The sequence below is a fragment of the Tasmannia lanceolata genome, unplaced genomic scaffold (genome assembly GCF_043159265.1).
Source record: "Tasmannia lanceolata isolate RefF3 unplaced genomic scaffold, GAP_Taslan_0.1 ptg000007l, whole genome shotgun sequence".
Taxonomy (NCBI): domain Eukaryota; kingdom Viridiplantae; phylum Streptophyta; class Magnoliopsida; order Canellales; family Winteraceae; genus Tasmannia; species Tasmannia lanceolata.
In genome coordinates this window covers 9580510-9596534 of record NW_027518684.1, presented here as the reverse complement: position 1 = coordinate 9596534, position 16025 = coordinate 9580510, and the positions used below count along the sequence as shown (strand labels likewise).

Genomic DNA, 16025 nt, shown 5'->3' with positions numbered 1-16025 from the left:
GGGATGCAAATTTGAGAATTCCAAATCAAAATCTTCTCCGCATCCAAACGGGCCCTTATTGTATTCAATTAAACGTGATTTTGGGACCAATAATGGGTTTCAGACTCACAATCAGTGTCAAAATCTAAAACAAACATGGCCTTGGCAAATTATCAGACCTTTCACAGCTCAAATGCACATCATTAAGCTAAATTCCATGGTAATAATGGTGGGCCAATTAACACCATAAACTAGTGGTAAGATATGGTAGAGAGACTATGAAAATGGTGGCAAGACAAAAGTGCAAATTAGCTAGTGACAAAGCTGGAATCAAAAGAAACATTTAATTTAAGTTCAGTTCAGAAAAAATAGAAATTATTAAGCAGAATTAGACCATCTAGTGATGGGACGGATCAGAATCAAAGATCAGAATGTCCTGAACTTGATTTGTTGTAAATAGTCTTGCGCCGTAATCTGTCCCTTTTGAAAAAAAAATGACAACTGTAGAAAGAAGCGAGCTCGAAAACTTGGTATTGAGAGGCCACTTCATATCTTTGGCCATTATTTAAATGGCTGTGTGGTTGTTTCGTACATCTACAGATCTTCAGCAAGAGACAATAGCTCTCAGAGGAATTAAACCAACCAGTTCATGGCTACCCTTGCCGCTAAACAAAGGGCTTTCGATGATGAATCCTCATATTTTAAAGCTCGTCATGGCTTTGCGGTTGATCCATGTTCATCGAATCCAGTTTATGTTGCAGTTCCTGTTGCATTCGCCAGTTTAGCTCGTTCTCATTAAACATGTTGGTGGGTTTTGCGGGAGGGGGTTGAATTATGTGGAAAGGAGAACTCATAACAGTTGAATACAAAGATTACCTTTAGCCTTTCTTCTACGCATAGAGCAGGAGTCGACAGCAGTGCAACATATCTGTAAACAAGCATATTAGACACATAATACCAAAAACAAGAAAAAAAAGATAAATTAAGGTTTCTTTCTAGTAGATGGATCAACAGGTTCCACGATCTGTGTGTGACACAGCAATGATTTGAAAAAATAAAATAGGAAAGAGAGGGTCTTACTCGCAACGGCTTGGTTCGTCAACATCAGTAAGCTCATTTGTCAATGCGCATCTAAGCCTGACCTGTAAAGAAGCAATGCAAAATAAGAATTACAAATATCAATAGGAACCCACATTAGAGAATGATCTACCAAGATATTCAGCACCTTTAAACTTCTGTCAGGGCCATTCCAGCATCTATCGCCATGTGAAAATTGCATGGTTCTGTAAGAATCCTCAAATTTCTCCCATTGCCTGGTGATTTCCATTAATGGATTAAAACACTAAGTTGCTATGATAGAATTGTTTAGATGGATAGAGCATGATTCTGTTTAAATGTTTATACAAAGTCTATTCTGAAAGCATAGACTGTCAGGTTAACTTACATATCATTTGAGAAAATACTAATGACGCCTAGGGCTGATTTGCAGACAATAAACAATGCATTCCCTAGTAATACATAGGTTGCTTCATATATTAATAATGTAGTTGTAACCTACAATTGAATGTTTCTTTGGTAGAGACTTCAAACCCTATAAAGCTCCTTCCAAACCCTATAAAGCTCATTCCAAACCCTATAAATAGAGTACTTCCAAGCAAAGACTGCTATTTTGAAAGCATAGAGACTGTATGCTTAACTAAGATCATGGTTTTAAATTTTGGTCGTGTTCAGAAACCCCAAGATTTTTTAAAACTGTATGTCATGTTTTGTCAGTTCTAGTGAAATTAAAGTTGCCTCCATGTAATACAAAACAGAAAATAAATATTAACTAACTCTATTTAAAATATAAAAAGGAACAATAGCGAGGTGTCACCCTTTCACATCTAACGAGGACCAAGATCAACAAATTCTGGACTTGCCACCAAACCATGTATCATGATTGACATCTGTTCTTAAAGAAAATATTTTGTAGGGAAGACCATACGGAAGAGTGAAGACATCCCGAGGCAGGGGCGGACCCAACCCCAATTTCCTCCTAGTTTTGAACCCGAGATTGTGGCCTTCAGATGCAGTCTTTAACTTCACCAAGGAAGACCATAAAGAAAAACGGTTGCCGCTTAACTCACATATTTTTAAATGTATCCTATTCATCATTCACCGAGAGTCATCTTCAACAACTCTTTGATCATGTACAATTTTCCTCTTTAGTCCCACGGTCCCCACTCATCTACTAGACAAAATTTTACAAATCATAATACCAGTAGCTAGCGGGTTGTACTAGACTTCGATAACAATGGAGCCGATCAAAACAACTTCCATCTGATAACTGTAAGCCATATTAGAAGGAATTTCCTTCAATCACAAAGAGACTTTCCTTCAATTCATATGTATATTGAATTTGTCCAATATACAAGTAATTTCACTTAATATGTGACAATTTCAGTTGCTTAGCCTTTTGTTTATACATATGACTCATAAAATTCTGACATTTTCCTACCTTCCACACAAAAGCATCCATTAGAAAGCCCAGGAATGGACTAGAAATTGTAAATGGCATCAAGTCACTAAAAATAAAAACTAGCAAATAGCAACCGGCAATGTCGTGATATCACTAATCTGTGTTATGCCATTTGCACAGATCATACGAGTGGGGATATATTTGAATAGGGCAAAAACCTTCAAGCAGAATATAACATTAGTGAACATAAAGCTACTAATTCTGAAATCAAGAATTCCCCGTAGCAGCAAGCTATGGGATCTTACCCCAGTTGAGTGGTACTGTGGCCTTCCACCTGGGAAGCCTTTTTAAATGGACACACCTTGTAGACATACCTGGAAGAAAGAAATGTCGAGGCCGTAAGGAAATAAAAAGAAATGGCAAGAACCAATCAGTTCTATAAGACTATCTCAGGGACATGTAAATGAGTAGAAGAGAGGAGCTGGATACTTATTTTCCTTGTTCTCAAAGCAGCGATCGTAGAATGAATAAAATTCTTTCTCCGGCCCTAGCATGGAAAGATTAGAGTTCAGCAAATGGTTGGACACATGTCTAAAAAATATAGCCAGACAAACGATATATCTTGCAAACATATGCAGAGAAGAATAGATGAATTATTAACTATGCTATTAGGCAAGCACCCTTTCCTTTCCTTTCCAATAGCTCAATAGGATCCTACGAGCTCAGATAAGCTTATCTGAGCTCGAGCTCAAAAACTCGTGGGCCCACATTTTTTGGGGTGATCCAAAGCATTCATTTGAAAGGCCCTTACATGGATAGGGTGCCTACAAAAAATCAGGTCCATAGGATCATCATAACCCTTCCATTTGTGGAGGGAAAAAATGGACAGATCTGTGGAGAAACAGTATCTGTCCATTTTTCCCTCCACTTTTGGATGGGTTAGGATGATCCTATGGACCTAATTTTTTGTAGGCACCCTATCCATGTAAGGGCCTTTCAAATGAATGTTTTGGATCACCCCAAAAATGTGGGACCACATGAGTTTTTGATGCTCGAGCTCAAATAAGCTATTTGAGCTCGAGCTCAGAAACTCCTTACTAGAATATATATATATATATATATATAGAGAGAGAGAGAGAGAGAGAGAGGAAAATGATTGTGAGCTTGAAGCTCATAGAGCTTATATGAGCTTGAGGGCCCAAACACATGGGCCCCACATTGTTTGTGGTGATCCAAACCATTCATTTGCAAGGCCCCATCATAGATAGGGTGTGTACCAAAAATCGGCTCCATTGGATCATCCTAACCCCTCCAAAAGTGGAGGGAAAAAATGGGCAGATTTGTGGCAAACAATGTCTGTCCATTTTGCCCTCCACTTTTGGATGGGTTAGGATGATCCTATGGAGCCGATTTTTTGTACACACCCTATCTATGTAAGGGCCTTTCAAATGAATGGTATCACATGGGGGCCCACTTTGTTAGGATGATCCAAAGCATTCATTTGAAAGTCCCTTACATAGATGGGGGGTGTACTAAAAATCAGCTCCATAGGATCATCCTAACCCCTCCATTTGTGGAGGACAAAAATGGACAGACACAAATCTGCCCCATTTTTGTCCTCCACAAATGGAGGGGTTAGGATGATCCTATGGAGCTGATTTTTGGTACACCCCCTATCTATGATAAGGCCTTGCAAATGAATGGTTTGGATCACTCCCCAAAATGTGGGACCCATGTGATTGGGAAAGCTAGCTCACATGGGAAAAGTGTTGGTGCGGTTAAGTTGGTACACCCCCCTTTCCTCTATATATATATATATATATATATATATATATATATATATGAGAAAAGTGTTGGTGCGGTTAAGTTGTTATAACGCCTCACATTGGTGCTCTTTAGCGGGACCCGGCGGAACCCAAACATTTAAACGAATGGGAGGCATTATAACAACTTAAGCGCACCAAAAAAATGGTTCTCTCTCTCTCTCTCTCTCTCTCTCTCTCTCTCTCTCTCTCTCTCTCTCTATATATATATATATATATATATATATATATATATATATATATATATATATATATATATATATATATATATAGGAACATACTGGAAGACACGATATTGCTACGACATACTCACCAAAATCTTGTTTCAGTTTTTCAGTCAGACTTGATATTCTTGATTGCAATTTGGATAACTTCAGACTAGACTCGTCATATTCCTTTCGAACACGAGCAGCCTCTGCAGAGATTAACAGACAATAAATGACGAGTTTCCATGCTTTCATTTCAATGAGTACCCAAATATTAAATTTTACAAAGCCTTACCTGATTTATCCACCGGAGTATTAAACAAGTTAACTGCCTGTAAAATGCTTCGGACAGTTTGTTGTATCTTATCCAACCAAGATGAGCTACTCTGGCGTGTTATATCTAAAGAAGAACGGTGAATATGAGTTAGAATAGAAAAACGAAATCACATATTCCAACAAATTTTAGAAAATTTGCAACTTCAAAGGGATCGTGAGATTAAAAAAAACCTGGAAAGTCTGTTTTTTCTTCTACGTCAGTGTTATATGAGAGATTAGGGACATCTTGCTCCTCTTCTCGATACTCATCTACGTTCTCATTTTCCATCTCTTCGTCAGCAAGTCTTTGGCTCTCTTCATCATACTTATGCTTATCTTCATCTGTTTCTGAAGAGTATCCATCATAATCATCATCGTCTTGTGTATTTTCTTCTGGGATCTCTGGATTGTCTTCGGGTTCTATCTCTCTAGCACTATCTAATTCATTAGCTTCCTGCCCAGCATTTTCTCCCGTCCAACGAGAAGCCACAAGACGACCCAGTTCTTCTCTAGATAACCCTTCAGTATTGTGAGATCCTTCTTGCTCCTGGTAAGTGAGTATACAACATTCATATGCGCATGACTAAGAAGGTTACCAAGCCATCAAAGAAACTCTTTGAACTATACAAGTATGGCACACACATATAGTTCTGTTATAGAGAAAGCATCCATGTTAATATAATAAGGTTATATAGAGAAGATCACAGTTAAACTTTAGTCACAGTAAACCCAGTTTACACTTCAGTCTCAGTAAACCCAGTTTCGCATTTCCATTTAATCAAGTTTCCACGAAATGACAAAGCATATGGAGGTAGATTGCCACGTTATTCGAGAGAATAAGCACACTCCATACATCAAAGCAGAAAGCTAAGCAGATGTTTCTACTAAAGAGACTTAGAAAGAACCAACTGCATCAGATCACTAGCATGCTAGGCATAAGATATATCTACAAACCAACTGGATGCTACATTTTCAATGTGCATAGGTTGGAAGTTAGTCACCTATTGCTTCTTCAGGTTTATATTCTTTTTTTTTTCACTTACAACATACATTTTGAATAAAATAATCAACTACCTAGAGATGTGGGGGAGTTTTCTGCCCTGTTTCTCTCTTCTACACCAATTTCTAACATCATCAAATGTGCAGCCAAAGCGATAGCACAGTTTGGAATCAGTACGCATTCCCAAGTCAATGCCATAAACTGGGTTACTTGTTTAATATGTCACGCTTGAGGTATGGGAGTCAAAGTTAGATACTTGAGATAAGAAAGGGGTGCCATGGTGGTACAAAAACACCGTCCCTGGACAACTCTGTTAGTAGAATGGAACCCACAAACAGAATTTTTCACTACCTGTTTCACAACATTACTGGAAGATGCCTCCCCTCTAGCATCATGATCATTCTCATCTTTAACCACTGCTTTTTCGTTGTTATTTGTTGCATCCTATGAAAAGAATACAATCCCGAGATTAGAAATATAGACGGGAAAGCAAACAAGCACCACTTTAATCAATTTATGGTAGCAGAACAGGGTACCTCCTCTTCTTATCAAAAAAAAGAAAAAAAGAAACAGAAAAAAGGCTACCTCTTCTGCAACATGATTGAAAGATGGATGATTTCTGTCGCTAACACCATTTTCATCTTCAAACGTAGGGTCACCAAGGACGTCTGTTCCGTGCTATTACCAGAGTATAAAATCAAGAATTAGAAGAGAGGAAATTACCTGAAATAAGGCCTAATAGAATATATTGAAGGACTATAGTTTATGACAATTGAACAATTGACAGTACGAAATCAAACGTCTATGATAGAGAGGAAGCATTCAAATAGACTAGAAAAAGGTATTACAACATACAAAGTAAAATGAAGGTCAGGTGTCTGCAGCTTCTTAATAAAGTACAACAATACCTAGTTAACAAAAAATCTCTATGACCATTGTGCTTGAGAATGTGGATCAACAATAGAAAACCACAGTTGATCATACTGCTCTAGTATATACAATTTTTTTTTCAGAAAGTCCCAGATGCAGTGCCAAATTGCCTGGAGGAATTAGGGGAAATAGAAAATATAGAAGAAAAAATAACTGATTCTCAAAGGTCGGACATTCTACTCGTATTTATAATTTATTTTTATTTTTTTTGAAATGGAAAAAAGGTAAAATAAAATCTCGTATTTATAAAAATTCTCAGACTTAAATCTAATTGAAGAAGCTACTCACAATTAAGAAACAACAAAATCTAGGAAAACTATACATAAACAATACAGAGTTCCTTGATTGGGATATGCAACATAGGCAGATATGAACCCTAGGCAACCAAGAAACATGATTAGCTGGTAATGATTTCCTTTTTTGTGTTTAACCCCATATTTCCCTAAACGTAGGCCAGACAGTTCCAGTGACAGAGATCCCAGAAATGGTTTTCGTAAGAGGCTGCAGCCCCTTGATCTCCGAGCATCACAATGGAATAAAAAGGATTTCCTAACATCTGTTGGACTGTTTGACGTGTCTAGGAACACAAAATGAATATCTTCGGGAAGCAAGTTTTTGTGAGTTACACGGAGGGTAGAATATTAGAATTTGTTTGTATAAAATTACGGATTTTGTGGATGCTTGTCTTGATTATGTGATGGTTTCTAAGTGTGTATCTATGCTTATTCTAGCATTTCCTAAAGTTTAATCTTAAATTTCCATTATTTTCATGCATTTTCATAAACTTTTGTGCTTTTATCAGATTTTCAGCAAAATCTATGACCGAAACCGACGTGTTTCTATTTTTGTAGCGACCGACGTGCATACAGAAACTGACATTTAAAACCTTGGCATGATGTCCCTTTGTAGTGCTACTGTTTATTGCAGTTAGATTTTTGGCATGTAATATTTGTGATGGCTATGGTTCAATGATGAGACAGTGTTAGTTTTCTGCAATGACATGAATACGCGATTTGAACCAAACTGTTTTTTTTTTTATGACATAGGGTATCCCCACCCCATTTTAGGGCGGGACTAATCCCTATGGATGCGCGCAATCACTCGTAAACCACGTGCATCGGTTTACTAATTCGAACTCTTGTCACTGGGGAGCATGCCCATGACTTTAAACCAAAGAGCCACACCCATCCGAGTTAACCAAACTGTTTATTTTATTTATTCAAAAGAACAATTATAGTCGTGCACCTGGAAATACGACATTCCCGCTAGCCTTCGCAAACAAGAAAAACATAAAAGCCCAAAAAATACATACCTCAAGACCAAATCGGGAAAAAAGCCCCATGAAGAAACACAATAGGAGGAAACCCATCTAAATTCACATCCGTGCCTTGCTCTTGGTTCATCACTACATTGATTTTCGAGGGTATAAACCATTCATTGTGCTCATGTCGCTGATCCCACAAACACTATTACCGTCTAATCTGAAATCTTTCAATAGAATCAGTTGAACCCCTTCTCTTTCAATAGTGCACATAATGTGAAAACTTGGATAGCCAAGATAGTATGAGTGCATTCCACTACGATATACAGCAGCATAGAATTTAATCTTATTTACATTCCCCATCAAAATTATAGTTGCTGAGTCTAATGAAAATGCCTAGCCAGTGAAATTAAAACAATCAACGCTTTATTTTTATTTTTTATTTTTTTAATAGAATCCCCTTAAAAGTTATGAGTTGAGTAGAACATTTAAAGATGAGTAAAGTACACCGGTTAGAACCTTGAGACAAATTAACGCTCAAATAACCCTGAGTAAAATGACTGGATGAAATTCCAATGGAACCAACTTTTCTGAATTTCTTTTTTGTATTCAGGACTTCGTACCTTTCATTTCTCATTTAGTGGTTCTGCTATTACCATGGGAGGGAAAACAAACTTCTGAGGTTTATTCAGTTTAATAGACATCTGATGAGAAATGCTACCTTGTTCTTATAAGGATACTCCTTTCTCTTTTTCAGGTAGGCTATCACAATTCTCACAAAGTTACCAACGGCTAATCAAAGAAGTTTTTAATAAAGAGAGCAGCATCATTATCGAAAACAAGGGAGTGTGGGTATCATTTCCCCTTTTTAAAATATAATCAATATACAGACTGCTGAGGTAAATGGGTAAACAACTTACAGTTGCACCTACAACAGTAAGAGCTAAATCTAATCATGATGCACTAACTTTTCATAATAAATCCATGGTTCAATTAGAAGGAAAAAAAGACTTTTAAGATATGCTGCTTACTATTTACCATTTTATTAAAAAAAAAAAACTGCTTACCAAGCTATTCCAGTTACTAGTCAAATGTAAAGCAACAAGTAAAGAGTGTGTGAGTGTGTGTGTGTGTGTGTGGTGGCGGTGGTGGTGGTGGTGGTGGTGGTGGTGGTGGTGGGGACTAACCTGATACAACTTCTCTGGCAGTTCATCTACGGCCTCCTCTGAATCATTAGGAGGTTTTTCCTGAGACTGTTCTTCTTGCTCGTTGGGTCTCTTTTCAGATTCTCTTAGTCTCTTCTCTTCCTTTTCTTTTTCTAGGCGCTCTTTTTCCTCTGCCTTTTCTACTTGTTCCTTACGCTCTGTGTAGAAGGTCAAGCAAATAAGTTACAAGACGTGGAGCCTCATATCACCAATTAAACAACCAAGGTTCATGGGACCAACATTTTTAAGTAGGTGATCTTAGTTAACAAAGCATAACAAAACGGGCGGCCCAGTGCACGTGGCTTCCGCCATTGCGGGGTCTGGGGAGGGCTAGATGTACACAGCCTTACCCCTGCTTTGCAGAGAGGCTGTTTCCGTGACTTGAACCCGTGACCACCAGGTCACAATGGAGCAACCTTACCATTGCACCAAGGCTCACCCTCTTAGTTAGCAAAACATATGATGATAAAAAAAGCCAAGCCATAACGGGTTTAAAACGTAGGTGGCTCAAAAAATGGTTGGGTAAAAAAAGGTTTTTTTTTTTAAATGTGGTAAAAAAACGGTTTTAAACAACTTTGTGTTAATAAAACATGATAAAAAGCGCGTAAGAAATATTTAGCTCTAAACACATCCAAAATTCTAAAATCTAAAATAACAAAGCACGATTCATCCATGTCTCAACATATTTAACTAACTAAAATAAAAGAAAAAAAACTAAAATGTCTTGAGAATTCTGAAAGTGCCACTGAGTGTTTTCCTGAACATAAGGATCTCAACATTGTGGAAATTTGGAGAGTGCAACTAGTCATTGCATTTTTTTAGTAAATTTTGTTTTCTATACCCTCTCTCTCATTTCCTTTTCTCTCACATCTTCCTCTTTTCCCAGTCACTCTTCCTCAAGCTTGCAAAGAGCCAAAGACCTAAGAGGAAGAAAAGTTAAATTGAATGAATATTTTAGACATTTTTAAAAGAAAACTTTTAAAAGCCACAAAAGATTGTCAAGGAGGATGGAATGACAGGCTAGAAAAGGGGGAGGAACAATCATTTCCCATGTATATAGTTATATATACATACATGCCCATCAAAATAGACACTCAAGTAGCAACATGTATGCGAATACACCTAGGAGGTTGTTTAATGGGCATCGGTCTTTCCTATGTTCAATAGATTCTCGGTGACTTCTTTCCATAGGGCTTGGGAGGTGATCAGTTGACCAGTTCTCACTCGGAGCTTGGAAAGTGATCAGGTATTCGGGTTGACCCCTCTACCTCCTGGGAGGTTTAAGCTAAACTTTGATGGGTCGAGTTTCGGAAACCCTAGCCCGGCAGGTATTGTGGGACTGATGGAAAAGTAGACAAATATGTGATTTAGGCTTTTGCTTTTTCGGGCCCATTAGGTGAGAGGGATGCTATTGAGGCAGAGGTCTCGGTGCTTCTTGGTTTGATTCGCTTCGCATGAGTAGTTGCTTGATCATCAAGGGGGATTCCATCAACACAGTTAGAAGGGCGAGAGACGGGACCCCACACCCTTGGCACTTAGCAGATGCCATAGAGGAGAATCAACTATTTGGAGGTGCTTGAGGCAGAGATACATCATGCCAGGGGATCGGCCAATTTGAAGGCAGATGCATTAGCGTGATCGGGAGATGGTAGAAAGGAGATTGTCATATTCGACCATCTTCCACCTTGAGTGTGTCAAGTCGGGGTGGTAGATTCTTTTTGGCATCTTTGACTCTCTAGTACATTGTCTCTTTTTCATAATTTTCTTTTCTTGTTCTTTTCCTCTTTCTTATGACTTTGTATACGCTTTTAGAACACCTTAGTCTTTGGGTTAAAATATTCGCCATTCCAAAAAAAAAAAATGTACACACACCAGTGTTTAAAAATGCGGATGCAGCGCGGCCAAAGAAAATCCTAGTTGACTCGGCACGAAGCAATCGAGTACTCGGTTGACGTGGTCATAACTCGGGGGAGTCAAAGGAGTTGTTATTGACTTTGTAAGGCAAAATGCGGAACGCGACCAAGGCAAAAGGGAGTCAACTCAGGGGAATCCATGATGATGCGGAGGAGCTTTAAAACTATGATGCGCACACACACACACACACACACACACACACACACACACGTGTATGTATGCATAGGGAAATGATATTTGCACCCATTTGTTGGTTGTTCCACCCCCTTTAATTTGATTCATATGCTTCTTCTTCTTTTGAATGGTAAAGAATTGGATTAAAAGAAATAAGAACCGGGGGATCAGCCTGGCGATCAAGATGATAAATCTACAACCCAAGATTTTGAAGAAAAAACCAAAAATACAACAAAACCCCAATCAAGAGGGAAGGAAACCAAACATTTCCAAAGCCGAGATGATGGTCATTTGATGCATATGTTACTTTTTTTAATGATAAAAATACCCTTTATTACATAGATTTCCTCTCTCACAAGAATGCATGAGCAAGAGAGTAACAAGAGGGGAGGGAACCCAAAAGACAGGACGAGAAGGAGAGAAGTGAGAGGCCTCAACCCAAATCCCTTACCCAAACATCCACCCTTCATCGATCATTGGTTGTATGCCTTGCCCCGAGATGACTTACCATCATTCGTATCGAGTGATTGCTCAACCATGATATCATGTGGTCAACTCCTGGCCTGCACGGCTTTGCTAGCCTTGAACCTGCCTAACCTTCGTTATTCGCACTACCAAAGCTAAGTTGTTTTAAACACTGGGTTGTGGGCGTGGCCCATCACCTGCAACACTATCCTAATCAGTCGTACCACTCACATGCGCTGTGCTTCCCGTTGCAACATTGTTTATCAACGAAGTAACCATCATCTCCGGCCCCATCTTTGCACTTATGGCCATCTAATTACATGAAAATGAAAACCCATATGAGGGTTAATGCTGGCAGGGGGGAGGGGGCGTTCAGAACCACGATCTTTTCAGCTGAAAGTCAAACCTCGCGTCAGACCCCTCCCAAGATGACCACTAGTTTACCATTCAAAAATAAAAAATAAAAAAAATGACCATTAGTAAGTGGCCATCTAAGGGGGAAGTTCTGATCAATACCAGACCAGATCTCTCCTCATCGGCAGCAAACTACCTGTTGTTTGAGCATATGGTAATATTATATGCTTGATCAGTCAACATTCAAGAAACCCAAAACGGGGGGTCGATTCACCCAAAGTAGAGCTAAATATTTTTTTCTCAGAAATAGAAACATTAACAACAGCCTCATATCTGGCAAAGAAGCATAAAGACCACCAAAGCCTCCAACATCTTTATATTTATTTAATCATGCTAGCAATCTGGAACTAAATTAATACCATTCAAAAAAAAATCTGGCACTAAACTTCAAATACATATTTGAATTTTCTCCAGTTAGCATGATATTACCATTCAAAAAAATTATCACGATATCACAACTAGGGTAGTGCAATGTCCATGGATAAATGAATTAACTAATTTTCATTCTGGAATTGAAGAGTTGTGATGGTTGGCATGTGCTTCCTCAACTAATGCCGCATCTACAGTGTTTGGAAACATTTACTTAAATTCAATTTTGTGTGTGTGTGTGTGTGTATGGGTGGGGGGGGGGGGGGGGGGGGGGGTGCTGTTTACCATTTGTTGGCTACTCTTTTCCATCATGAATTCATCAAAACTGAGGCAACGGTAACAAAAAAATTACATGAGAATTCTTGGATGATAGTGATACTAGGAACAGTATGGAAGAAAGTCTGTAAAGAGGAATCCAAAAACATGATTTGCAAGGTATTCACAAGACTATATATACCTTTCAGCTGTTGGACCAGGCCTTTGAGTATTTTCTCCTGACTTTTCAGCTTTGACAACTCTTCTTCATCTTTAGCAATTGCTTGTTTTGCTTGTTCTACTTCACGCTTCCGAATGGTGACTCCATCCTGAAATGTCGCAATTTTCTTCTTCAATTTGTCTCTGGCAACTTTACCAGCCTCCCAGCATGAATTTGTACACTTCACTTTCCCTTCATATTCATCACTCCCATCACAGCAATCTACTCATCGTGGCCAAAAAGAGTACAGAAATGAGTAAGTTATGCATTACTACAGTACAGAGAACATGACAGAATTTTCAGTGAGTCGCCAAGATATATCAAGAGGTCGTAACAGACCAAGACATGCCCTAGCGAGCACTAAAACATTAGCTCTTGGTGCTAATTTTGCTTGGATCATGCCATTCAAAAAAAAAAAATTGCTTGGATCAATACTAGAATGTGCAGTGAAAGTTTGAGTGTAGTTACTACATTAAAATTTAATGAACAGTTATGCAGTTGCATTTCTTCTATCTCCTTTACTTTGTTTCTCTCTTTTTTCTTGTAAAATGGAACTTTGTTGCATAGCAAAGATGGAAATATAGACAACTGAGCCCCACATCTAAACTGAGGTCAATTACAACAAATAGGGTGGGGAAGCTTGAGATTTGAGATCTGTTGCATAAACTATTTAGCAACTAGCCTGCATCCCCAAAGCATGCACGATTTTAACTTCCCTTGGAGGTTTCTTAACAGTTCAAGAACCTCCACAAAGGAGCTGGAAACTTTCCCAAGTCTATGTAGTTGTAAATCAGCAAAAGGAGGCATTACAAAGAAATGGAACTTATTCAAACTTAAATTATGTAGTACTTTCATCCTTCATAGAAATGACAAGATTCTATGATTGACATAGTTCCAAATATCAAACCTGTCGAAGAAGAAATTGATTCACGCAGGAGTAATTAAAGAGAATATTCTCTGTACCCAAGTGCAAATAACTGAAGTGTTTACTATGAAGTCATAAATTGATACATAAGAGAGTGACAACTGTCATGCCAAAGCTTTGATATTTAGGAAACCCAAGAACCAAGATAAAGAGGTTCAGCCATCAATTTAGAATGCTCTGTCAAAATAACAGGGAGTAGCAGAAAAAGTGTATCAACTATTTGGTAACTAACACATCTTCCTTACTGTATCAATAACATCAACAAATAATTCACACTTCCATTATGTTATTGATTGACAAGAACTTATGATTTATGTTACCTATTCTTCAACGATCAAAAGAAAATGTCAGAAAATCAATCACGGTGGAAATAGTTCTTACCACAGATACCATCATTCACCCTAGAAGAAAACAACCTCAGGGGAGCGTGGCCAACATTCTGACAATAGAACTTTCCTTCCGGGCATGCCGACGTTCCTGATAAATTGTAGAAAATTAACGACATGATATTTCCATTGTCCAACTCTAATGATAAAAGCAAACTCCATCTTAAATAAATAAAACCCATCGACCAAATCAGTTCCCAAACACATGAGAAAATAAAAAATGCAATGAACCATACTTAATATCCTAAAAAGAAGGACAAAAACACTAAAATGGCAGACATGGGTCATCAGTTCTATCTGGTCAATCACATCATTCACCATTCAGCTGTTGTTAGGTTAGTATTTCTTTTTGTTTTACTAGAACTCTACAGAAAAACAAATAGAATAATGACTTTCTACGTTTTATCCCTAATAATCAAATCAAACCCCAACATACCAAAAATGCAAATAAAATAAAAGATGCCTATCAACCCATAAGCCCCCAAAACATGCTCTACGTTGCAATTACCATTTGCTCTAAATTCAAAACGAAAAAACTAACAATAAAAAACCTCTAATTACAGACATGGTTCATCAGTTCCATGTGGGCAATTACAAAACTCACCATTCAATTGTTTTTTTTATGAATGTTCTTCTTTTCACAAGTGCCCATTTGCGTAAAAACAGTAAAAAAGAAAAGGGTTTCCCTAATGAACAAATCAACCCCAACCCAACAGATATTCAACTAAGGTAAAAGACACCTACCAACCAAGAAAACCATATCATTCAAAAAAGAAAATGAAAAAACCCACAAAAAAAAAAAACCCAAGAAACCCACCAAACACATGTGGGAAGAAAATTTGCAATACCCATTGATCTATAGAAGAAAATAAAGAAAAATAATTAAATAAAATAATTTACCTGGCTCATCAGTCCCATCTGGACAATCACAGAACTCATCATTCAGCTGTTCTTTTGTGAACTTTTTGGATCCGTCTTTGCATTTAATTACCTCGGATTTGAAGTATTTCTCATCTGATTCATCAAATAAATCCAGAAAAGATCACTAAAACAAGAAAAAAAAATACATATGTTTTGATCTTGTCTAATAGGGAATGAGAAGATAAGAGCGTATACCTTCAGGGGCTACTCCCAATAAACCCTTGGATAGAGCAAAAGCTGAAATTAAAAGAGAAAAAAGACAAATGCAAAAGAATAGGAGAGAGAGAAGATGGTTTGTTTTCATCGTTTGAAGGGATCTAAAATGAAGAAGAGAAAGATCTAATAATTTGATTTTGCCTTTGATTGAAAGAACCAGACACTGTATATAAGAAATGGAAGTTCTTACGCCAATTTGTTAGGGAATAGTGACTGCTACCATCACTCGCGCGAGTGAAAAGCGTTTGTACAGTGCAGGCATTTGGACAACGGGACCCATACTACATCATGTGGGCCCACATACTAGTATTGGCCCTTACCTGTATATGGGGTCGATTTATCACTGCCCTAATGGGACAAGGAGAGATTTGGGAGGGCACGAATACAGAGAGAAGTTGCTAAAAAAAAAGAAAAAAAAGTTGCTATCATATTTTGAGTAGAGTTTTTGTTTTCTGACTTTTAGCCACTTTTAATCACTAGCTTCCTCCTTTTTGTTTTTATTCTCAACCACGTCACCCTCATCTCCACTCGAGACACTAGTTTATCTGAAAAAAAAAATTCAAGGTACCCAAACTTGCCTTTAATCTCT

At 37.9% G+C, this 16025-nt stretch overlaps 1 protein-coding gene across 1 annotated transcript; it reads right to left on the bottom strand.

Annotated features, from left to right (window-relative positions):
* Positions 1-304: 304 nt before the first annotated feature.
* PSL4 (calmodulin-binding protein) lies at positions 305-15600 on the bottom strand. Its single transcript, XM_077385076.1, has 16 exons — positions 15416-15600; positions 15200-15313; positions 14295-14390; positions 12971-13210; positions 9160-9335; positions 6367-6459; positions 6133-6225; positions 4974-5328; positions 4762-4866; positions 4574-4675; positions 2927-2984; positions 2743-2811; positions 1205-1292; positions 1060-1121; positions 856-907; positions 305-743 (listed from the first exon to the last, which is right to left on the bottom strand). Exons 1-16 carry the CDS (start codon positions 15522-15524, stop codon positions 681-683), a joined length of 1875 nt encoding a protein of 624 aa, XP_077241191.1. The 5' UTR covers positions 15525-15600; the 3' UTR covers positions 305-680.
* Between the last annotated feature and the right edge of the window lie 425 nt (positions 15601-16025).

Excerpts from the sequence above, each read along its gene's own strand:
- PSL4 (XM_077385076.1), bottom strand. The coding sequence starts at position 15,524 with ATGAAAACAAACCATCTTCTCTCTCTCCTATTCTTTTGCATTTGTCTT. Across the intron at positions 2,812-2,926 it reads TTTGAGAACAAGGAAAATAA|GTATGTCTACAAGGTGTGTC; the intron begins GTATCCAGCTCC and ends TCTTTCTTCCAG. Across the intron at positions 744-855 it reads GCGTAGAAGAAAGGCTAAAG|GAACTGCAACATAAACTGGA; the intron begins GTAATCTTTGTA and ends CGAATGCAACAG.